A 23,557-nucleotide genomic window follows, 5' to 3' on the forward strand; every position below is an offset into this window, starting at 1 on the left:
TTTTTTTTTTTTTTTTTTTTTAGCAAAAAAGTTCTTGAGGATTGAAGCTTGTCGCTCGCTCAGGGAGGAGAAATCATCCCCCTCCCCCTCCCTTCCCCATCCCCTGCACCAGGAAAGGGAGAGGAAACACCCAGACTCTCGACACGGCCCGATTCCGACAATCATGAGACCCCTACGGGAGCATCCATCAGCGCCGATGGGGGGGTTGCAAGGTGTCCCTCGGCTTTAGTTCAAATCTGGGTTTGGAGTCCGAGAACAATCGACCATGTTCTGTATGCCTATCCCCGTGGTAGGTTGTACTAACCGGCTTGGGAGGACACATGGGAAGAGTGGATAGGTTGGGAAGGGGGCCAACCACCGGCACATGGTTGCTACCAAACAAGATTGATTACGAGAAAAACAAAAAGACTCGGGTATGCCGATATTTTCTTTATCAAGATAGTAACCTTAGAGTACGACACAGCCGTAGCTACACTTCGTTCCAGATAGTGAGTAATCTGTAAAGGGACGCCGCAGTCTCGGTGTAGCCCCCGCCACATCCCGCCCAACCCCCCAAGACTAGAGACGCTTTCGACCTGCAGCACACCTATCGCAACTTTGGCCCCTGCTTAGGTTTTTGCCCATAGACTGCCTCGAGTCCTCTCCCGGTTTTTAATATACCTGCTGCAGTCATCTGCGGCTAGGATACCGTGACCCCTCATACGTCTTCCTCGTGCGAGGTGACAGGAAGTAGTGTAGCAGGAAAACAAAAAAAAAAAAGGCGCGCCAATCACACAGCCAAAGATAGCCATCTGATGAAGTAGCCAAAATGTAAACCGAGGAGACAGCCTTCGAGCGCAGAAAAGCCCATCAGGAGCTGGCAGGTTGCTGGATTCGACCCCGTTAGCTTTGCATCTCGGTGATTCCGCCCAAGAGGCTCTTGCAAACCTTTGAGCTTATTCTGCTCTTGCCATCTTCGCTGCTTTCAGATCACTCACATGAAAAGTGAACATTCCGTTGATGTACTTATTGTAGACTGGGCTGGAGTTGTCTCCTGATTGCGAATGGACGTTGTGTCAAGAGAAATGGAGTTGCCGCTTATCATTCTGAGGAGACAAATATCCCACGTAAGTTTACGACTCCAACGTCACCTGCTCATTCAACTGCCTGCTAGACACAACCCTTGTAGTGTACGGTTTGGCAAACGTAACTGTGATGACCGCCTTACTCTTTGTCAACCGGAGCTATTTGACTGATGCGCAAACGGACTGGCTTCATATTGATTGGTATGTAGCGCCCATCACTTCCTTGACCATCTTTCAAAACGCTAAAAGACGCAGTCCCCAAATCAGGTCCAACATATCAGGACCTAGATCTAGGTCACGTTCTCTCTCGTTTCGATTAGGAGATCACCCATCCCTCTCAGCAAACCTCCATAAAACCACCGAGAGGTCGATTTGAACACCGCATTGGGAGTGATAACTCTTGTCCTGAGGACTCAATATCCATCAGAATCCACCTCGCGAGAATCCTGACTGCAAGTCATGTCCAGCTCATCAGTACCATGTTTGGCATCAAAGTGGGCAAAAGAAAGCACAGCCAGCGTCTCGGACGAACGAGGCAACGTGGCTGGCGGTGCTTGCGCATCGCTGAACCTGACTTTCAGAGTGAATTCAAGATTGGCTCGAGCTTCACAACCAACAATGAGTGATGGTAACAAGCGCCTCTGCAGCCTGATTCTGGAAAGAGGACTGCGGTTTTACACACCGCGGCTCTCCAAGACCTCTGACACATCCCCCCAAGGACGCATCCATGGCCTGCGTTGGGCGTCGCCGTCGACTCAAGCCCGGCATAGGTCCACAAATGGGCTGAACATCCAGGCCTGACTGTACCGACAGTCGAGCTGGACCTGGCCAGAGATCGCAAGATCAATTGTCGTTCTCAGGTAGGTATCCAGCGCCATTTGCTTTCCAGTCGTGTGTGACCCCGTGAGAGGGCAGATCTCATGTTCCTTTCCTGGCGAGCTCGTCGATACCTTGCAAGTCTTCTGACAGCGCAGGAAGCCTCTGACGCAAGACTAGCCAGTTGGATTGTATCACGTTACATGCGCATCGAGATGGCTCTCGTCGTAAGCTGTGTCGGCCATGAAATATTGCTTCTTAGCACAGGTCTGGGTCTGGTTCATTTTGCTCTCAGTGAAGGCATTGCGACGCCATCTTCCTCGGTTTCATTTTGGGAGGGGGAGCTTTAATTAGACACTCGACTCCTGGAGTGTAACTGCCCTGGGCAAGTTTCTAGTTCCAAGACGGCCTGGGTGATTAGAAGAGTTTGACGGGGGAGTTTGGCGCAAGGCCTGTTGGGTGCGTGGAGTGACTGAAGAAAAAAAAAAAACTCGCAGTTCGTTGGCGGTTGGTTTCCTGGCACGTTTCGGACAGGAAGGAAAGTGCATGTGGCGTCGTTCCCTCGGTTGGTTGTGTCGTAGCAGGACTGGGTCGACAACCACGAGTGTGCGTTACACTGCAGCAACACCAAAGTTGGCGCTTTCTTTTGCTTTCCCAACGCAACTTCAGGGACAAAAAGACCGATACCCATTGGGGTCCGTCTCTCGTAACGCCAGCCGCAAATGATGATGGGCACAGTCAACCACACCTTGAGAATTTTGTCATGTTACACAGCATGCACTCGAAGGCTACCACTGTTCAGCTTTTCCCAGCTTCTAATCAAGGTTTCGATGCTGTGTTGTGGTTCCCCCTCTATATTTTTGTTCAGGCTGACGAGCTCAGAACTCTACTGACGCCACTGTCAGCCATCACGATACAAAAAAAAAAAAAAAAAAGAACGTTAATGCCCAGATCTCATTTGACGGAGAAACCAGGCTCCGTAGTTTCTATCGTCGGCGTTGGATTCTTACTTGGAACCGCAAGGATGCTTGTGGAGGATTTTTTTCTAATTATCGAGAACCATGCCGATCCGCCGCTTGCGCAATAGTGTCGAATTTTCTTTTCTTCCTCGCTGAGACCAAAAGCCGGTCGATCTAGACTTTTGATAGAACTGCCTTAATCACGTTCTACCAGAGATTCGTGCTGCTTCTAATAGAGTATGATCCATTCAGCTTCTCAATTTAGGATAAAAAAGGGGGGTTGCGGAAGGTGGGAAACAAAGTAGGTGACGTACATCGGGAGTTAATAATAAATAAATATACAAAATACGCTAAAAATCAATTTTCTGCAGAGATTCCATGACAAGGTAGCAAAGAAATGCATGTCACAGAAAGTAACGTTGGTGTCGGATTGCAGTAGAAATACAAAAGAAAAAGAAATCCTGCAGAACCCCTTCCCAGTCCGAGAGGAAGTGAACCAAGCAAACCTCGGCCGCGTCGATTTCCCGCTCTACCCGTCCAGCCGTCTTTCTCCTTCCCCAATTGCCCCTTTTTTTATCCCAGGAAAAAAAAGATCTCTGGAGCTTCCGGGCTGATGTGCACTTCGGTTTCAGCTCCTCAGCCCGGAAGCGAAACAAAAGGCCTGGAGAAGGAGATTTGAAAAAGCAATAGTAAAAAGATCCTGATCATTGGCAAAACGGTAAGCGAATCGAAATATTGTTCTTGATTGAGAAGGGGCATGCAAAAGAAAAAGCAAAAGAAAAGAAAAGGAACGATTGCGTGGATAACAAAAAAAAAAACCACCTTGCCACCCCCGACCACTGCCGCACTCAAGTGCACCTCGTGCACCGCCCGTGGCGCGGAGAGTTGACGGATGTCTTGATGCCCCCCCGGACGATCGCCACGAGACACGGCAAAAGTTGATTTGCACATTCTTTTCTCTTGGTAGAAGGGTCTAGGGCGTGTACCTGATTTCTTGGAATATTTTAACCATCGCCATTGGGTTAGATTGTCTAACTGCTCAAGCAAATCAAAACATCAGAATCTCACCTGTCGCTCATCCCATGTGTGGGGTTTGATGCTCTGCCAACCCTGCACTCTCGGTCTGATGTACTTTACTGTCCTTGCTGTAAATGTGTACATGTGTACGTGTGTACGTACATAGTTATATACCGAGATCTTCACGCAAACCACATATCGTAGATGTCCATCAGGCTAGACTAAACAAGAGTCCATGTACCCCAGCTTTTACCCAGCGGTTGGGACCTGCATCGTACTTGGCTGCAGGGGTTGGTTATCAAGGAGCATGCCAGTTGAGCCCCCTTCTTTGCCGCCCCCCTATAACCGATCCGTGTGGCTAGGACAAACAAGGTCGATTTTTTTTTTCTATTAATGCCAATGGAACAAAGTGGCTATTTTGAAGGGAGGCTTTCGTGTTGTGGGTTTATGGCGTCCTGGCAAACGTGATTTCTCCCCCGCATCGGTGACCGCCGGTTACGAGGCGCCTCGCTACTACTCATGGTGACAAAAATCCTCTCCACCCAAAAAAAAAAAAAAAAAAAAAAAAAAAAAAGCATACAACACCCGCCCAAAAAAAAGGTTCAGCCGTATGGGACTAGATGTAAAGACCGAAAACCAGGCTCCGATGCTGACCAGCAAATCAATAACTCCAAAAAAATCAAAACCGGGGCAAAAAAAAAATCATCACGGTTACGCCTATTTCCTTTTTTTCCCTGTACATGCCAAAAAAAGAAACCCCAAGCCCAAATATTCAAACCAATGCCCTGATCATCATCCTACAAGTTTATCGTTATCTTACAAGCAGCCACATGTATCCCAGCCATGTGGACAGCTGATGAACAACACGGAAAACTCCGTCACCGAGGCTTGTACAGGCCAAAGCACGCCCGTGAGCCCTCCTGCGGCTTGGAAGGCATCCAGGCAGGTTTTGGCATTTGCTGCTCTTTACAATAGGCTGGAAAAGCGGAGGGTATTTTTTTTTTTTTGTGTAGTCCCCTGGTTTAGCAAGGCCGTCATCCCCGACCGTCACCTGGAGAGAGCTCTCGGGGGAGAGTCGTGGAGGGGCATACTCACAACAGAGGGAGTCGTTGGTGGTGTGATAGCGGATCTCTGGCCGGCATCTGATGTGTGACTGCAGTGCTCCTCTGTACCGGCTGCACCACTCCGACACGATGGTCCTGCAGTGGCCGCAGCTGTACTCCATCTGTGCGCAAGCTGTTGGTTAGCATGTATAAACTAGCCAGGGGGGAAGGAGTGCTTGATGGAGACGACGGGTGAGAGCCGGTGAGTTAAAAGGGCTTACGTATTGGTACGTGCACATGATGGCGGAGGTGTATCTCTTCTAGGTGGAGAAGTTTTCGATATCTGATGGGCGTGGGGGGGAAAAGCTGTTTGCTGGTAGCAAGCCAGTCTCTGACTCGATGCTAGCTGCTTCCCAAAGATCTCGACTCTCCACAAAAAGGACCCCTTACAACGAAAAGGTAAAGAGCCGGTAGATTCTTGGGTAGCAACGGTTCTAGGGAAAACGAGTAAAAAAAAAACAAAAAACAAAGAGGCAAGAGGCTGTGTAGCGAAGAAAAGAACAAATGTGGAATGCTTTGTGGGGTGTTTGAATGGTCCCCCTTTTTTTGCTTTGTTTAAAAGGCAGGCAAGTCGACATGATATAAGAGAAGTTAGGAGGACAGCGGGATTTCAGGGAGCATGATATCGCGAGCAACAAGCCTCAAAATGATGAGTAAAAAGAAAACAAAAATAAAGAAAAACAAGGCCCTCGACGCCGAGCAGTTGTGACAAACGTTCAAAATGGCGCTTTCGCCGCGCCGCGCGCACCCGTGCCAACCAGCCATGAAATTTATTGATTCTTTTTTTTTTTTTTTTTTTTCCCCCTCTCTCTGTCTCTGTCTCTCGAGGCAAGCCTCCCCACGATGCGACTGGCAGGGCTTGGATGGGGGGAAAAAGGAAAGGAGAACTTTGCTGCTGCATGCATCATGGATTCGGGCCTGCAGGTGATTAATGGCCGAATCAGCAAAGTGATTGGTGATGGGGGTTCGAGTGAAAAAGCAGTCGCCTTGTAAAGTTGACTGATCACAAATCTTGGTGAACCAGGGAGAGAGCGCAGGAAAAGCGGCGATTTGTTAGCGTGCCAGAGAAGGCGACAAGGGGGCAAAGGGTTGTCGCAAGATCCTTGTTTTTCAATGAGATCCCTGACAAGATATTGGAGGGTATGGCCGTTCTTTGTTGTTGTGGTTGACTGCGCCGAGTGCGTGTGGAATTTTTTTTTTTTTCGCCCTCCTATCAAGGTCTCTAATTGGTATTAAAAACACAATAATTAGTAGCTCGACGTAATGGTAAATGCTGGATGATTGCGACTGGTTAGACTAGATCGAATCCTGCCCGATTCGGTCTAGGGTGACGCCATACAACCAAAAGACATCAATGCTGTAATTATATATCTCACTTTATAGCCCTGCCCATGCTTCTCCAGATAGCTAAGGTAGGAATTAGCCAGGAAGAACAGAAAAAGAAACTTGGAGACGAAAAAAGAACTCTACTCCCCAACTTAATATAGGGGAAATAAAAGAAACAAGATGGTTACTCTGAATGGCCAGGGTTAAGCTGGAACAAGCCTCAGCCTTTTTTGCCTGTTCATCGGCTTCTTGAGCATAGACATACACTATTGAAAGGGAGGGGGAAAGAGAGAGAGAGAGAGCGAGAGCAACCACAAAGAGAACGAAAGCAGGAATTTTGCAAAAAAGAAATGTGCAAACTTCCCATCAGAGAGATCCTTCATGCCCAGGTCTCCCCCTCCAGTCAGTCATGCAAATTGTGGACTCCAAGATCAAATGGCCCGTTATTCGGATTCATGCTAAGCAAAACAATTCTTTTTTTTGGATTTGACCGGCATCCCATAGAGACCAGACCGGTCATTTGCAGAGAGCAAAGCAAACTCCAAGTCCCGAGAAAGCGATTATTCTTTTACGCCGCCCAATACAGAGCCACAGGACCCAGGGGCGGGCTCGGCCAAATTTCCCGCCTTTTAGTGATTTTGTCTCAACATGAAGGCGAGCAACTTGAGAAACATTCTCAACCCGCTAGATCAGCAGCATCTGAATGCGGAATATACCACGGTCCCACCGCGAACGACGACTTTGGCAGCAGCAGCCACTACGACGACGACAACGACGACACCAGCGGCCGTGGCTGCAGCAGTAGCAAGTAGGAATGCGCTGTCTAACGCGGCCCCGAGAACTCTTGTCGGGCTCAACGACAGTCATCCATCCACAATAGCAGCAGCAGCGGCAACGGCAACGGCAACAACACCATCTTCCTCTTGTTCGGTATTTCCCGCACCACACCGCTTCCCGTCACGAGAGGACAGGTCCCTATCTCCTCGAATACTCCCTCAGGCCACGCAGGAATGGGACCGGCAGAGGCTGCTGCCCGCCATCAATGGGCTAGGCACGCCACACCCAAGCCCCCTAGTCCTGCCGCTTCCCAGGGACATGGCAGTCCAACAACAGCAGCAGTCTCCCGCAAGCAGCCGAAGCGTCTCCGTCACAACCCCGCAGGCCCGCCATCCGAAGCAGGAATTCCCCCAGCAGCAGCAGCAGCAGCAGCAGCAGCAGAAGCAGAAGCAGCTGGCTCTGCCATCCGCATCATCCCCATGGAGCAGCACGGGTCACGGGGCCACTCCACGCCGGCTGTTGTCCCCTTTCGGTGGCGACATTGCAGCTCAGGGGACGCCTTCGCCCTTTTCCAGCAACGCCATGTCGCAGGCCCTCGACCGGCAGCAGCCACCGGCATCTCTGGCCGCGACATCGACCAACACAGCTAGCACCAGCAGCATCGGGAGCAGCGTTGACAGCAACAACGCGGCAGCAGCAGCAGCAAACTCGGCATTCCCCAGCACCACCACCCCCCGAGGCCGCCCACCGCTGTACAGCCGCGGGTTCTGGATACGGGACGACCAAGTCCGGGAGCCTGTCATCTCCGTACCGCTGGTCGGGGGCGGTGGAGGCGGCGTTGGCTTGGGGCTGGGCGTGGGTGTGGGCGCCATCGAGTGCACGGTGGATCTGAAGCAGGGCTCGGCGGCGGCGGACGCGAAGCGGAGGCGAGACGCGCGGGCGGCGCAGCGCTGCCGAGACCGCAAGCGCATGCACAACCTCAAGACGGAGCAGGAGCTGGCCCGGTGTCAGCGCCGCGTCGCCCAGCTGTCGCACGAGGTCGACCAGCTGCGCAGGCGCAACAAACTCCTGCTGGACATGATGCCCGCGGCCCTGCGGGAGGACGCCGAGCGGGCTGGCTCGCCCGTGACGTCGCCTTTTCCTGCTGACGATTAAGACTGGTGATTTTTTCCCTGTGTACGAGTGGTTTTTTTTTTTTTTTTGTTTGTCGTCGAGTGTGTGTGTGTGTGTGTGTGTGTGTCTGTGTGTGTGTGTGGGCGACAAGGAGGGGAGATGGGATACAAGAACGGCAGGAGCTGGTTTTCTGTTTGGTTTTTCTTTCTTTCTTCGTCTTGCAGAAAGGATGAATTCTTGGGTTGAAACTGATGTGGTTTTTCTACAACAGCTACAGTGTTTCTTGTTTTTTTTTCTTTGGATGTTTGGGTAACGGAATCTTGGAGTATCAGGCACAGGTTTGGGTTATTGGGATCAGGCCGTTTCACATAATGGTACTATTGCAAAGGGAAGAAAAGGGCCGGTCCGTGTATTATTACTATCTTGTTACTTTGCCCCCCCGGAGTCGATGTTTGATAGCGAGTCCTTTTGCACTCAAAAAAATGTACATGTAGACGCTGGAAATATAGCGTCAAAAATTCACTGAAAACTGGTTCGCCAACAAAGCTTACTTTGCGGAGAGTTTTCCAAGTCTTGCGTTATATGCAGCCCTACGTCTGATGCACATGGGACGAGTCAGTTTGGCACTCGGACATGTTGGACAGGGTGGACCGGATGACACGAAGCATCTCAGAAGGTTCGGATGCAGCCCATGGACTACTACAAAGTGTGTCATCTACTTTGCCCGTATGGGTAGTTAGTTCCACAGAGAACGAAAGAGTTTGGTCACCTTCCGAAGCTTATCGTCCCAAACAACTTAGTCTAGTTTACGAGCCGAGGTATGTAGGGGTGGTCAGCCTGTAAGTGGAACCCAAACATAGACTCAGTCCATCTCGATCAACACCGAGGTAGGCAGTTGCCGTAGTGTGCTTGGCATCAACCCTGAATTATCCAATCGTTTCAGCTGCTACTTATACGCACAATATATCTCAACGTCGTAATAGCTACGTTGTATGCTGCATTCCAAGCGGGGTTGAACGTGGGGGGTAGTTCCCTCCCGCCCTTGCCTTAGTTTCTCCCAAGTCTGCGGCACTTGTATCATTAAAATGATCACCCTAACTAGCGTTTGCTCGATAGATGTCGGAGAATTAGCTCCGAAAACTCCGTAACGGGCAATAGACCCGATTGCAACCTCCCCGTCATAGAAGCCGCGTCAAAGGCGGGTAGCAAACAAAACACGGGTAACTTCACCTGCGGGATCTGGACAAATCTCGATAATCTGTCTCAAACCGGCTAGGATCATCTGCCTTCCCTAGCGTGAGCTATACGGGTAGATATATCCTCTCACGAAATGCCGGCGCTGGTTCCAAAGGGATAATGTGCAGCCGAAAGATTCCATGAAGCACAAGCTTGCGAGAATCGTGTGGAGACCATCGGCCCCGAAATCCTCTTGAAAACACCATCTCGAAAGGCACGGTGCTCCCAAACGAGTTGGAGCGTGCAAGGGAAGTATATTCAGTTGATGCTGATAGTTTCAGAGCGAAGCTGCTCCAATGGCGAAAAGAAAACCGCTTCGCAAACACAAATCGGCACTTCTGAAGCGGCCGAAGATTTCGAATTCGTTTTTATATCAGACCAACAAACGCAATATCCATACCCATCGCGAGGACTCGGATGTAACTAATGCATTTTTGGTTTCAAATATCTTTCCAACCCCCAACTTTGATGCTTCTGGTGGTTGCTGTAAGGAACACGTCTAGAAGACATGTCACAACTACAGAAGATGATCGGGTTGTACCCATGGAGTAGTCACTTCTTTCGAGCGTAGATTAATATCAGCGGTAGCTGATTTCAATTCTTGTTAGAGCAAAGTCCCAATTTCAACCTATTTTGAACATGTTCGGCACTCAGGCAGGAGGGAGGATACTGTCAAATCATTAGCTGGCAAAACCAACGGTGGACCAATCATGGACGAGAGGAAGGTGGTATGAGCACGGAAGCACGGTGAGCTTCACACGCCCAGTTGAAGAATTTGGCCAAGCACAAATGCCGCAGTCGACATGTGATAAAAGTTATCGCTGAGACAGAATAGGTCTTTGGAAAATTGCAACGAGTTTCTGGTGTGTGGAGAACGTTAATGTGGTCCTATTCCAGGCATTTGACTAGCAGTAGAATAGTCTCGCATTCTTGGACAAAATAGTCCCGACATGAGCCAGGGTTCCTAAAAGAAAAAAAGAAAAAAAAGGGAATATGCAGCTGTACAGAAAGCAAAACAACTTCTTCGAAACGGTTCATTCTGCAGGCGCCCNNAAAAGAAAAAATAAACACAAATACCACCGGCACTCGGGCCGCGTTTCAATGGCGACAAGCTCAAAGCAAAACATATTTCAGTTGCTTTCTTTTATTCTCCGTCTCTCTTTTTCCAATCTTCTCAGCCTCCATCACCCACTTGCCACAATGGGCAATGTACATTAGTCAAGCCGGGATCCCTTTTTGCCTCCCCCCCGCTCTCGCAAACGTTGACTAAGCAATGTGTTAAATGATTTAGGCGACTTACAGAACAATCTGACTCTGTAGCGCCAAGGCTCACCAAATGCTTGGTAAGTGAGTAGGTTTACTTCAGGTACTTGGGCAACCTATCACAAAAGAAGGTACCCCAAAGGTAAACCCCTAGCAAATCAGCGGTCAACTTTTTCCCATAAACTCCCTCCTGGGGTATATACAGTCGGGAATTTCACGTTTCACGGCGTCTGTCATCCGCTTTCCTTGCCGTTTCCTTTGCCGTTTCCCTTGCCACCCCCAAAAACTTTGGTGGGCGGGTCGGCTTTTGGTGTTCTCTCTATCTCTCTCTTTTTTTGGCGTCGCTCTACTTTGCCTCGTCATACAGCTGGCGGGTTCCTGTGGCGCTTTCTGTAAAATTAGAAAAAAAAAAAAAAAAAAAAAAAAAAAAAAAAAACTTTTGACTACCTCCACACCGCCCATTGGGAACTCGCCTCCTTCCTGTGTCTATGGGGCATTTTGGGACAAGATAGACTTATGGCTTGCATAATGCGCCCATCTCAAATGCCTGAGAAAAAAACTTGTTTTGCTACTATAGAGATTATGAAGCTAAGCTTTTGTCACATTTGAAAAATTGACGAAAAAAAAGAGGTCGTTGACGTCGGGGGCTGCCGCAAGCAATCTTGTTCTCGCCCACAGTTATCGTTGACGAGTAAAAGGCCAAGGGAATAAACTCCGAGATGGTTGCCCGGGGATAAAGCCCGATGCGTCAATGTTGTGAAACCCATGCACTTCGGGTCTGGGCGGCTTACTCTTGACCATCCTGGACACATATGCCCTTGACATCCCCCCCTGTCCTGTAGACATTTCACGATCAACAAAGAGGAATCCTTCTACGAAATTCAAATATTCAAGCATAGGGGGGCTTAAGCATAACTGTCATAAAATGCAGGCTAGTCGGCTGACAGAAGGACAAATTGTGTATCATGTAATCAACAAGAAACTGATGTGTACCGAACCCTAGTAAAAACGCCAAGGAAATAGAGACAGAGAGAGAGAGACGGAAAGAGACAAAATTTATGAAAATAAATGCTGTCGTGATGACAATGAGAATGCAACAATTCTTCAAATCAAGGAGGTCTTCTCAGAGTCCACCACCTCATCGAGACGACGAAGGCCGTGCCTCAACCTCAGTGTCTCCAGCAGCGGTCCGAAACGGTAGAAGCCCTGATCACTTTGCTCGTTAGTGCATGGGCTCTGACGTATCGGCAGGAACCAATCGAATACGCGGTTGCCCATGACCGAGCAGATATTGAGATAGATACTGCCCATGTGCCACGGGTTCTCGCCGGGCTTGGTCGTGACCACGGCGAAGTAACGCCGATGGGCACCCAGTAAAAGATTGGCGCTGAAGGGGGCCGCCTGCTCTCCAGCTTGGCGGTCCAGTCTCGCCCAACGCTCGTCGCGCTGCTCGTCAGTCTCGTCATCCGGGCCAATGTCCCGCTCGGACCAGCGCGGGCGGAAAGCATCCTTGTGAAGCGGAAAGGCGACAATGGGGCAAAAAATGGCGCCGCGGTGGGTGGCGTCCTCGTCCGGGATGCGGATGGCCAGACGGTAGCACTTGGAATTGTAGTCGATAGCGTCTATGTTGGTGGTATTGAGCGCAAGGAAGCGCAGGCAGTTAAACGTCATGGTGGAGGAGAAAAGACCAAAGAAGGCTCCGAGGCCAACGACGACGCAGACCTGGGGGTCAACGCCTGAAGCCGAACGCATCTGAGCGTTGAGAACGATGGCGGCCGGGACCAGACAGATGGTGCAGAAGATGGTGGCATAGAAGACGAACTGGACGAAGAACTTGAACGAGGTCTCGGCCACCATGCCGCCGACCCAGGGACAGTAGTGATCCATCTTGCGGACGCAGCGGCCAATCTCGCCGCTGTGGTGAGCGCGGTCAGGCTTCCAGGTGGCACAATTGGTGCAGTATCGCGGCCTGCCGTAGGCGTCGCAGACGAACGCTTCGAGGCCATAGAAGACTTCGAGCTCCGGGCGGTCTGAGCGCAGGGCTGGAATTTCGTTCAGCTGCACCTCTGGATCGCCGGGTCCGTTGATGATCCTGCCGCCGGGCCGCGACTCCGAAGGAGATGTTATGTCGTACGGTGCCTCTGGGTCTTGGGTTTTGGCATCATGCATCGGCGAGGGTACGAGACCCGGGTTCCGTAGGATCATGTGGACGAGGCGCATATAACTGAGCGTCATGAACAGGAGCGAAATGGCGAGGATGGCCGTGATGCCATGAGCTGTCTTGGTCCATCCTTGGGAGTAAAAGTGGCCGTAGCAGACTTTGTCGATGACGACGTAGGATGAGTACACCACGGCCCCCGCCAAGAATATGGGGATGGCTCCGGTGACAACCTGAGTGGTCTTCTGAGTACTCGCGCCTGGGCCGCACATGTTGGAGGTGATTTTCTTTTTCTTTTCTTCTTTTCGCTTCTTTGTTCTTTCGCGATGTCTTGGGTGAAAAGGTGAGCAAAGCTGCGTCGAGATGCGCAGTGATTGACTGACTCAGACTCAAATGAACAAATATGAAGAAAATGCAGGCCCTAAAAGGCGCAGACAGGCAGGCGTAATGCAAGGATGGATGTGCGGGCGAGTGATTGAGAAAAGACTATGCGAGGTTGAGTGAGGATGCAAAACCCAGGCCAGACCTTGAAAGACAAGCCGACCCCCAAGAAAAAAAAGGTGCCAACGCCGAAGCAGCTGAAGAGCAATGCACGCTGAATATAAATAATGGTCGGGCTGGACTGAGCGACCCGCGTTCTGGTGTGCGTGTGCCTTGTGCGTGTGCCTGTTGCGGGCTGGCTGTAAACGAAAACGCACCAACAACCGCAACCCCCCGAAAACCTCTTTCTGGACAAAAGCAACAGAAAAGGGAGAAGAAAAATCGAAACCGAGTTTATGGGTGAGGTAAGAGCAGAGTTGCAGCGGCGGTGGAGGCGGCAATCCGGGAGCGGAACGGGGCTGGGATCTACCTGCCTGCACTTTCGATAAATGGAAGTGAGCCCACTGGATTTGGTTTGTTGGGTTAGGTAACGACGTCCGTGCGGGGCCTTGACCACGTACCGCGTAGGTACATGCATACAGTAGTACTTTACTTCCCGCCCCCGACAAGGATTAGGTATGATGAATCCTTTTTTTTTTTTTTTTTTTCTATCACTCTTTTTCACTGGGGCTCTTGCTATTTTGGCGGTCTGGCCATACCCGCAGCAGCCATATCAAGCCACGCAGCAGTGGGTTCTAGGCCCCCATGCCGTGCTTGAGCTTCAGGAGATTTAGCGTGGAAATAAGCGGAGCAAGGGCCGACCCGTTTGTTGTGCACCGGGGAATCGAGTTCAGTCAAATGTTTTGTTTCATCCTGATCAAATAGATGAAATTGATGGGTTCTTTTAGTTTGCTTTTATTTTCTTTTGGACTTTTCTTTGTTATGTTTTTTTCAAGATGACGTATTATCTTTGCTTCTTTAAGTTAGGCAGCTGTAATCAACGTTCAACTCCAGCGCAACTTCCTTCTAATACAAATGTGCCGCCCAAGACTTGAGATGTCCAACTCGCTTGATCTCATTAAATTGCTCAACAATAATATGCAGCCAGGATAACAAAAAAATTCAGCATGGCCGATCACATACTGTATGTAGTGTATCTCGTTTAAACTGACACCACCACCATCAACCCCCTGCAGGTGTACATGGAACCTAATGGACAGATATGCATTCGCAGCTGAACTCAACACGACGACATGTGCGCTGGTTTTCTACATACCTACCTACATTAGGTACCTACCTGGTCACCTTCATCAAGCGGACTTCCGATGTCATGTTGGGACATGAGTACAGGATGTTTACGTACTCCGTATACCGGTCAAGTGGCATGGTGGCTGAACCCAAATCACGAATCCCGTTTCGTGATTTTTTTGTCTTCTTTGCCGCACAGCCGGCTGAGGAATCTCGTGATGCTTCCTATGGTTGGCTGGGATCGGTGCGTGATGGAGGGTTACCTTGGCTCCATGCTTGGAAGATACCGGCATTATACCTAGTCAACATTCATGGCTCGGTGGCTAGTTGTCCGTGGCCGGTGGTGACGGCGACATGGTGTCTGCTCGACTTTGTTCTTTCGGTTGAACCAATCCTCTGCAGACAATTTGCGCCTCAAAAACCACGATCAGCTGTTCATTATCAGAGTTGTTAAGCCAGCAATCAATAAATAGACGTTGAAAAGAGAGAAAAAGAAACGATCATGAAATTATTTGAGGTACGAGCAGACCAACATCATCCTGGGTGCGACATCCGTGCCATATTTGGAAAGAGTGCTCGCACCGAGCCCCTCTGCTGCGTTGATATTCATAAGAATTCGGGGTGGCATCTCAGTCGGAGCATGGGAGCGGCACAGCAATCAGACGACTTGATATCTGACAAGAAGCCCCAAGATGTGATTCCCTGCTGTCGGGTCCACGGGCGGGGGGAATTGCGAACTTTGGTGTGGAAAACTTTTGTGATGGCGATATGCACGAGCGCTTGTAGCCGCCCGCGAGTCCAATTAGGAACCTTGTCGGCCAGCCCATTCTTGGTTGTCCTCCCCGCTCTCCCCGGGATGATGTAAACAGGCTCTAAAGTGACACGTTAGCCAGTACCCAGGGTTGGTATCGTACCTCGGTTCGCTGAGTTTCTGATACGGGCACTTAATTTTACCCAGAATGTCGATCGGGCATCTCGAGTGTCCGAGCTCCGGTACATATGGTACTATAAACTAAGTCTAGGTAGGTACCTGGGTTAAAATAAAGGAAGAAAAAGACATCAGCTTGTGAGCCGGATAAATGGAAAGCATCGACACGCGAGCGAACCATCAAATATTAAAGGTAAGCTGTCCAATTTCTCATTCGCAACCTCGGAACCTGTCAGCTGCTCTGCTGCTTCGTGTCCGAATGGGCTTTGTGCATAAGTCAAGGACAATGTATGCAACCTTTGCTTCACACCTGCACAGGAACCTCGCATATGGTGTTGGTAGCAGTGTGATGATGAATGAGGACGAAAGCTGGACAAATCAAGTGCTTGTAATCATATGATCCAGATTCAGCTTAGCCCGCCCGTGAAAAATGAGGAAGCAAGCTGCAAGAAGAAATTTGACAGGGACCTTTTTCAGCGGATCCGGCGGGCTCTCCACCTGATTGCATCGGGATGGCCCACCAAAACTGCCCCCAGCCGTTCATTGGGTGATGGGACGGTGAACAACGTGGTGCGTGCATGTGCCCGTCCCTTCTCCAATGGAACTCAACTGTCACCCACCAAAGCTCAACCATTTCAATATTCATCATCACAGGCTATCAGCATGTATCCACATTGGCAACCGGCGAGGTGGATTGGATGGGCTTTTATAAGCTATCTTAATCTGGCAAACTTAGGGCCTATGACTTGCTGCATCGCTGTGTAAGTGGCCTTTTCTGTTTTGAAACTTCAGCTAACACCTTCTTGCTCCCCGACATTAGAACGAGAAAGGGTTTACTGCGAACCTGGTCAAGATTGAATCTGGTTGATGTAGACTGCGTGGGTGACTCATTCGTTTCAAGACTCTGACAAGCACGGGCAAGCTGGCCGTTGCTATACAGAAAGCTTCAGATCCTGTTGCAGAACCTTCGCGACATCTTGATTTTGATCCACAAGAGTATTGATGGCTCTACTGATGGCTCGACGGTTTATAATTATCCCAAACCATCTTCCTCAAACCGCCACCAGACCCAATCTTGCAAACACAAATGACGACGGTATCATCAACACGTAATTCCTTGGCGACTCTGACCTGGTCCACCGTCAGCTTCGACTTTCCGAGCAGAGCAGAGTCTCACTAGCTGGTGTGGGTTGACCGGCTAGTTCTTTGCTCATCAAACGTCAAGCTTTTCTCTGGCGACTCTTCGGCGATATGATCAAACATGCTTTGTATGCGCTGCTGCAACCTCACTTAGATCTGTCTTGGATCTTACCTGCCTGGGAACGACTGGCGGTAGGGCTGGCCCTGGCGAGTCAGGAAGGCTTGCGGCTCTGCCATGCATGTGCGGCTTTTGAACCAAACAATGTGCTTACACGAATGCGCTCGGCCGATGTCGCTCTCCCTTAGTGGCCTTGCCTATCAGGCGACAGGGCCATCTGGCCCACCGAGTTCTAGGCTCCGACGGGATCTCTTGTGCAAGTGGGATCTGTGATGCCTGCAGGGGCGTTGCGCGATTTGATCCTGTTTTCTCTAGGGTGGTCTCTCTGCTGAGCCGGATGAATGGACGTCCAGTCATCATTTGAACACGTACACGTCTCATCAATGTTCAAAGATGTACAGTGTTCTCGCCTGATCTAGAGTGCCTCCCTTTACTCTCTAATTTGAAAGACATCTTGAATGCGGCTGTTTTACGCCTGTACCGTTTGCATTCTATAAAACTCACAACATAAGACCGGCCCAGTTAAAGTCTTGCTCGCTAGATCCAGGCCCTTCATATCGAGACACCTCTCCCTTGAAGACAGTTGCCGATGGAATATTGCATATTTTTATGTCTACGGGCAAGGACCGAGCTGATGTCGCCGGACATCGGGCGTATCTGGTTGACGAATGTAGGACTTAGCTATTCCCCTGTTGGCCAAGAAACACAGCAGTGTGCAGAACCTCACGGAATCTGAAGCATGGCGCGCGGCCAGGCCGCTAAGGATACGAGTTTGAAGCTTGCACAAGGCACAAGGACACAAAGTGCAATATGTTTTCTGCACCTGAACGTGTGCCAAGAGTGCATTATTGATGTTGGCGCGAGCGACTAACTTGGTTATCTGTGGTCTTGCGCACACTGTTGGTGGCAAGCAACCCTCCCAAAAATTCCATCTTGCTTTCAGCCTCAAAATGAATCACGCAATGTTGCCACGGATGCGTGCTTCTTGCCAGCCTGTCGCCAAGCGCCTGTTGTGTATATAACTCACTCTGACCTTCAACGTCCAGAGCTCTTTCGGAATGGTCGGGTTGTCGCTCGCTAGCGGGGGGAAAAGAGAATCAGCCCTCGCTCGCTTGTTGTTGGCCCTTTTGAACAACACATCCGGGGGAGTCATACTTCAATCGTCTGATTGAATTTATGAGCAAAGCCCTTCCCGACAAAGCAGACGCGCAGACATCTTTCTCGGCAAAGGACAAGCTTTGTATAAGATCAAGGTTCTCTAGACATTTTGGCGTCTGCCTGGACAACAGTGCCTCCTTCCCTCTCGGTTCAGAAGGAAGGTTCAAAGATAGGATCAGTGCATCAAATCCTTTGCACCCGAACGAATCTGCCTGCTCTCGTCAGGCCGAGCCACAAAGACACGTTCGAAACAGTAACCTGGTCTGTTAACAGCTTCTGACAAGTTCTTGTGAATCCGCACATGAGCTGCACCGGATGACAAGCGCCTATGGAATATAAAGCGTAAGTCGGTTCCCCAAATTTTATTTGAACTTTTTGTTGTTGTTGTTGTTGTTGTTGTTGTTGTTGTTGTTGGGGGAGATTGAGACCACGATTGAAAGCAAGCTGGCGACTCTCAGCCCTAGACACATACAACAATGAGGTCGACCATGAGGCAGTCACAGAACAGAACTCAATTCTGCCGATGTTGAAAAGTGACACTGAGAAATCGGTTGTTCAGCTTTGAGAGCCGTTGCAGATGTTGCTCTGCAGAACGTCTCCAATTCACAAGCCCTGCCAATCAACATCCTATTGGCCAACATCGACGAACTGTCAGCCTATCTTTGATGACCAGGCTCTCCCCCGACGAGACCTATCTGATTATCTGCTGCCTTGGTAGGCAGATGAATGGCTTTGAGAAGAATGACACACTCCAAGGGTACACGAGCCGGCAAGATTCCATTGTACACAGCGGAAAATGCCGGAGGTGCGAACAACCAGCCCAGAAAAGCAACATTGTTGCTGCCTGCACTTGGCTCTTCAATTCGCCAATGGGCAACATATGGAAGGGGATTAATTGATCGAACTTGTTTCTCAACTTCTATGACTCGACCGCCAAAAACAGACTTGACGTTTTTCACGCCTCAATTTGGTGATCGGTGTAGGTTTTCGGAAGAGATTCGAAAATACGAGGGGCCAAGCGGGCACAAGATTCAGAAGGCGCCGACAACCTGGTCACGCACGCGCCCAGTCAGGCAGACAAACCACAAGTCACACCCCTCTGGTTTGCGGCTCAAAACGCCGCCTAGAGTCGGGTTCACTAAATGAGTCAAACTGCGGACGGCGCGGCTGGACCGGACGCGGCGCAGGTCACTGGGTTTTGATTGGAAACGGCGACTGGCCTGACTGACCTGAGGCAGGACCCACTCACCCCGCGTGTGGGGGACCAGTGGAGTTCGCGATGGCATCAAGACAAACTAACAAACAAAACACCAACAAGACCGAATTTAATGGAACTGAGAGAGAGTGCAACTCGCCCAAGGTCAATCAAGCGGGATACGCAAATATCTTACGTTGATTATATGCAGATTTCCATTGAGCCCCATGTTTTTAAAAGTCAATCAATCCTTCGCGGGGGCCTTTCTTTTGTTACGTTTGGATCCTTTTGGCTTTGCTGACGCCCCAATTGACATCATTTGGGAAGCAGCCTTAGCCCCAGCCAGGCGAGGGAAGGCCAAAAGGAGGCTGGTGTGGCGCATGGGGTTGGCACCAAAAAAAAAAAAGAAAACCAAAAGAGGAAAAGGAGCGAAAATAGAAGAAAGAAGGTCTGGTTGGGTTGTGACTGGACAATTTCCGAAGCGGCCAAGCTGCTTTACCAGTGGACGGAGACGTATGTCATGTCTGTCAGCGAACGGCACGCGCTAAAAGGGAACTTGACGACCGTGCGATCAAGCAAGCACCCAAGCGAAGCCTGCGAGCAAAGCGATTTGAGCCGCATCACGTGATAGACCGGGCAGGCTCGCCCAACTAATGATACTCCCCCGCCTTCTTTCCCGAAAGTCTGGCTGGCGGCTGACTGCCTCGAGGGTTCGACGAATCGATCAAGTCCAGTACCAGTACACACACACACACACACACACACACACACACACACACACCATAATCACCACATCCGACTTACTGGTTTTACCAAATCTTGGGCCAATGGCGTCAGATTCACAAACAACAACCAACCTGAACCCCCAATGTTTTGGCTGGGTCAGAATGAATCGAGCAGCATCAATTCGATGCTCCTCACGTCCCTTTGGCATCCGTCCGGCTGGACCCACATTCGGTGTTGGTACCTACTCGCTCGATGGATTAATTCAGCCTTTCTATTTTACACTAGGCTAGGCCTCCAATTGTCTACCTAGTACTTTGAACACTCTTTTTTTAGGCAGTGATGCAAGCCAAACTCGGGCGGTGCATCGCTGGCTTGCTTGCCTGCACCCGATGGATACAAACGTCACTCCGGGAGACTACGTTAGCCCAGGCCTGGACATCCCTACTTTTTGAAAGTGTTAAGACTTTCTTGACGGCCATTGGACCGAGGCCCAGGGTGACTTGATTCCGAGTTCCTGCAGTCACAGATGCATGCCATTGTTCTTGGAAAAGCCACCTGCGGTCGGTTGCGTTTGCTTTACATGATGCAGCTTCCCATGATCATGACTGACAATTGACAGACCCTGACTTTTTCACCTTCGTTCACGTACCCCCTTTCACCAAGGCTCAATTTCGCATACCATATCCACCCCAATCACTCGATATGGGTGGTGCAAAGCCTCTGAAATCCCAATTGACCCCCAATGTCACATACTCGAGATACACACCAGTCCAATGATCCGCCCCGGCCTTTCAAACGGGCCATTGTGGAATTTGCTTTGGTCCATCCCGGAGCCTTGCTGTCGTGGCGCTCAGAGCACATACATACATACCAAGGCGTCTTTCTTTCTTTCTTTTTTTTTTTTTTTTTTTTTTTTTTTTTTTAGTTAATTCACAGACACATATGTCCCCGATCAGTCTACAGGCTCGACACCTCACCATCGCGGGCGCTGCCGGATACACGCCCGTATCCCTCACCACACCTTCACCCTCTCCAAATTGCCCACCCAGTTTACCATCTTGCACCCCTCCGGCCTTCCCCGGCATATTGGTCTCGTGCCTGATCTCGGCGCGGTCCATTTAGTTAGCCTAATCCCACCTGAAACTTGGCATCATTGCTGTCATACTCAATCACAACGTACCATTCAATACATCTGCCACACCCTTCTTCTCCTTCAGTATTGATGCCTATCCTACTTGTGTTGACCGGCGCCCTATGGGGATGGGGTCTGATATCTAGTGTCATTGACGAGCTTTACTGCCCCCACCGACCGCACGTATGCGTTGCATGATAGTTTGTGGATACCAACTGGGCGGGTATGAGCCACAACTACATGTTCGCCTTTTTCTCTATACATGCAACCAAAGCAATGTATAGCCACGCCCGACGTCTGCCTCGTTTTTGTGGCCCCCAGTATCCTTGTTATGACTCTTTCTTTGCTTGCCGACTCTTTCCTGCTGCTTCCCGTTGGCGAACTACCGGGCGTCCCTTTTACACTTGTCAAGGTACAAGATACTCGTGTCACTCTCATTCTTTCGTCTATAAAGCCTTGCTTCCTCAGGCCTTCTTAAATCGTTCTGGTCATTGTTCACCATCACCGATCACAGATTGCTCATATTCTCTGGATATCAGTATATCATCACTCATCAGACACTTCTCTTTTACTCCAAACAGAGCAGTCTCCAAGAAACCTTTTCACAAGCATTCGGCTCTTTGAGATTCACCCCTCACTCAACCTTTGCTGTGAACACTAGCCTAAAAGTCACGACATATCAAGGTGCTAAAATGCCTTCATCCTCAAGCCGAGGCAGCTCCTCGCCTGTTACAATCTGGTGGTGCCACAACTGCAGCTCAGAGCAATACTGGGTCAGGAAGACCACGGAAGTTTGCCATGACTGCGGTCACTACCGATGCAGCCACTGCGTCACCGAAAAGGTGTACGTCCCAAACCACCGATGAGCAAGCAATGAGAACAAGGATCGCCAATTCTCCTGGGCTGTCGTTTTGATGACGCCAAACCAACGAAGCTTGTACCCTTCAAATGCTGGACTTGAAGTGCCAACTCTATGAATTGCCCATTTCGAAAGCTGTTCTTAGATGCAGCTTCCGGTCAGGGATCTTCCGGGCTTTCAATCGTTCAGAGCGGCGCAGAGGATTGTCGCTAGACAGCTGGTCTATGCGAAGCGCGATCCTCACACCAAGCGGACAAACAACTCTCCTCTCTCGACCCTACCAGCACTATTTGTTTTGGGGGTACCGACGTTGATGCTTCTAGAAAGCTGCATCGTTTGCCGAAACATCACAGTGCAGGGAGCCCACATTACCGTCTCTCAGAACCACGTTCCGGGTAGTATGACGGACGAAATCGACCAACTTTATGAAATCACGACCTTCTCCGTCACACCTCACGTATTATCGACTCTACTATTTTTTTTTTCTTCTCACACTTCTTTCCTTGTTTTTTCTTCTTTTATTGATCGATGCTAGCCTTTTTAGACTTGTTTGCAGCGTGGTATTCTCACCGTTACGGATAGAAGGACTATGAGTGGCTACACAAACAGAAACACACAGCTTGCGAAGGCTACGGTGTTAGCAGCAATGCTGCATCAGAACTTTTCCCATTTTGTTTGCTTTCGTGTCTTGAAAGACCACTGCGCGGGGAGTATGGTGCTTTGTTCTTTTTTTCCTATATCCTATCATGTCTCTAGTCTCATCATAGCATGTGCTACCAACAGCACGTCGGCTGGGTCGAACGTCCTGTACATTATCAAACCATATCTCAGTCTATGTTTCCTCACGCTCCAAATGTTCATCTGCTGTCTTGGGAAGTTGCCTTGTACTCAAAAGACCATGCAATCAAGTCGCCCTTAGGTGAATCTCGGCCAAAAAAAAAAAAAAAAAAAAAAAAAAAGACTTGGGATGACAGCAACCATGTTTTCCCTCCTAGCTTCGAGGTTGCATTACGGGGCTTGACAAACGAGGCTGAGGCCGTTCTCGTGCAACGTGATACTGGGAGCCCACTGCCCCCAACAGCAGTGACATGTTTTCGGCCTTGTGCTGTGGGTATGGAAGGGCGGGCTTGCTGGGTGTAGCCCGAAGTGGGTGTGTACTACTCCAAAAAGACCACGGACCAGAATCTTTTTTTTTCTTTTCTCCCATGTTGTTCTAAATTTGCCCTATCCTCCTTCCTGTTGTGCTAGGGGCGCTTTTTGTTTGCCGCCTAGTGCCCGTCCCTGGCTGATCCAACAAAAAGAAAAGAAAAAAACAAGCACAGGACAAAAAAAATAAAAAAAAGGCAATTGTTCCTCTTTCCAAATCCGCCTTGTATGCGTGGGTCGGTTGGGGGCCGGATGCCAAGGATTTTACTTTCCTTGTCCGACTGCGCCGCATTAGAGAGCTCAAAGTACGGGGTCGGTCAAGCGCCCAACATGCTTTCGGGAGGTGTTACTTCGAGGAAGAAGAGAAAAGAGTTGGCAATAAAAAAAAAGGAATCAGCGTTGCTCTCGGCAAAATGGCGATATCGATGACTGGGGCAAGCGGTTTCATTCCCCGTGCGAGTGTTTATGTGTGTATGGATGGGCTGGTAGGCGGTGCGCTGTTGTTGTAACCACCACCAACACCACAGGATGGGCGGCTCTGCAGTTGTCACTTATCTGCATATCTCTCGGTCTTGCGCTTGTGCTCTCTATCCTAACCTCTGCCCATTGATGTTTTTGTTTTTGAGGGTGGGGGGAATATTGTATCGGCAAGGCTGAGACATGCATTCCGCTTCCCCGGTTGAGGGGTGTACGGCGGGAACAGAAAACTCATGAA

At 49.9% G+C, this 23,557-nt stretch overlaps 5 protein-coding genes across 5 annotated transcripts; 2 read left to right on the forward strand and 3 right to left on the reverse strand.

Moving 5' to 3' along the window:
* Positions 1-4,734: 4,734 nt before the first annotated feature.
* Positions 4,735-5,198, reverse strand: PpBr36_09330 (uncharacterized protein; the record flags this gene model as incomplete). Its single annotated transcript, XM_029896451.1, has 3 exons — positions 4,735-4,832; positions 4,952-5,081; positions 5,181-5,198. The coding sequence occupies 3 exons, from the start codon at positions 5,196-5,198 to the stop codon at positions 4,735-4,737; spliced, it is 246 nt and encodes an 81-aa protein (XP_029744930.1).
* A 1,735-nt stretch (positions 5,199-6,933) lies between these two features.
* PpBr36_09331 (uncharacterized protein) lies at positions 6,934-8,217 on the forward strand (the record flags this gene model as incomplete). Its single annotated transcript, XM_029896452.1, has 1 exon — positions 6,934-8,217. One exon carries the CDS (start codon positions 6,934-6,936, stop codon positions 8,215-8,217), a length of 1,284 nt encoding a protein of 427 aa, XP_029744944.1.
* A 3,561-nt stretch (positions 8,218-11,778) lies between these two features.
* On the reverse strand, positions 11,779-13,104 carry PpBr36_09332 (uncharacterized protein; the record flags this gene model as incomplete). The annotated part of the gene is made up of 1 exon (XM_029896453.1): positions 11,779-13,104. The coding sequence occupies one exon, from the start codon at positions 13,102-13,104 to the stop codon at positions 11,779-11,781; it is 1,326 nt and encodes a 441-aa protein (XP_029744943.1).
* Positions 13,105-14,517: 1,413 nt separating this feature from the next.
* On the forward strand, positions 14,518-14,742 carry PpBr36_09333 (uncharacterized protein; the record flags this gene model as incomplete). The annotated part of the gene is made up of 1 exon (XM_029896454.1): positions 14,518-14,742. The coding sequence occupies one exon, from the start codon at positions 14,518-14,520 to the stop codon at positions 14,740-14,742; it is 225 nt and encodes a 74-aa protein (XP_029744942.1).
* Positions 14,743-20,450: 5,708 nt separating this feature from the next.
* On the reverse strand, positions 20,451-20,823 carry PpBr36_09334 (uncharacterized protein; the record flags this gene model as incomplete). Its single annotated transcript, XM_029896455.1, has 2 exons — positions 20,451-20,543; positions 20,683-20,823. The coding sequence occupies 2 exons, from the start codon at positions 20,821-20,823 to the stop codon at positions 20,451-20,453; spliced, it is 234 nt and encodes a 77-aa protein (XP_029744941.1).
* Positions 20,824-23,557: the final 2,734 nt, after the last annotated feature.

The sequence above is a fragment of the Pyricularia pennisetigena genome, assembly GCF_004337985.1.
Source record: "Pyricularia pennisetigena strain Br36 chromosome 7 map unlocalized Pyricularia_pennisetigena_Br36_Scf_8, whole genome shotgun sequence".
Taxonomy (NCBI): domain Eukaryota; kingdom Fungi; phylum Ascomycota; class Sordariomycetes; order Magnaporthales; family Pyriculariaceae; genus Pyricularia; species Pyricularia pennisetigena.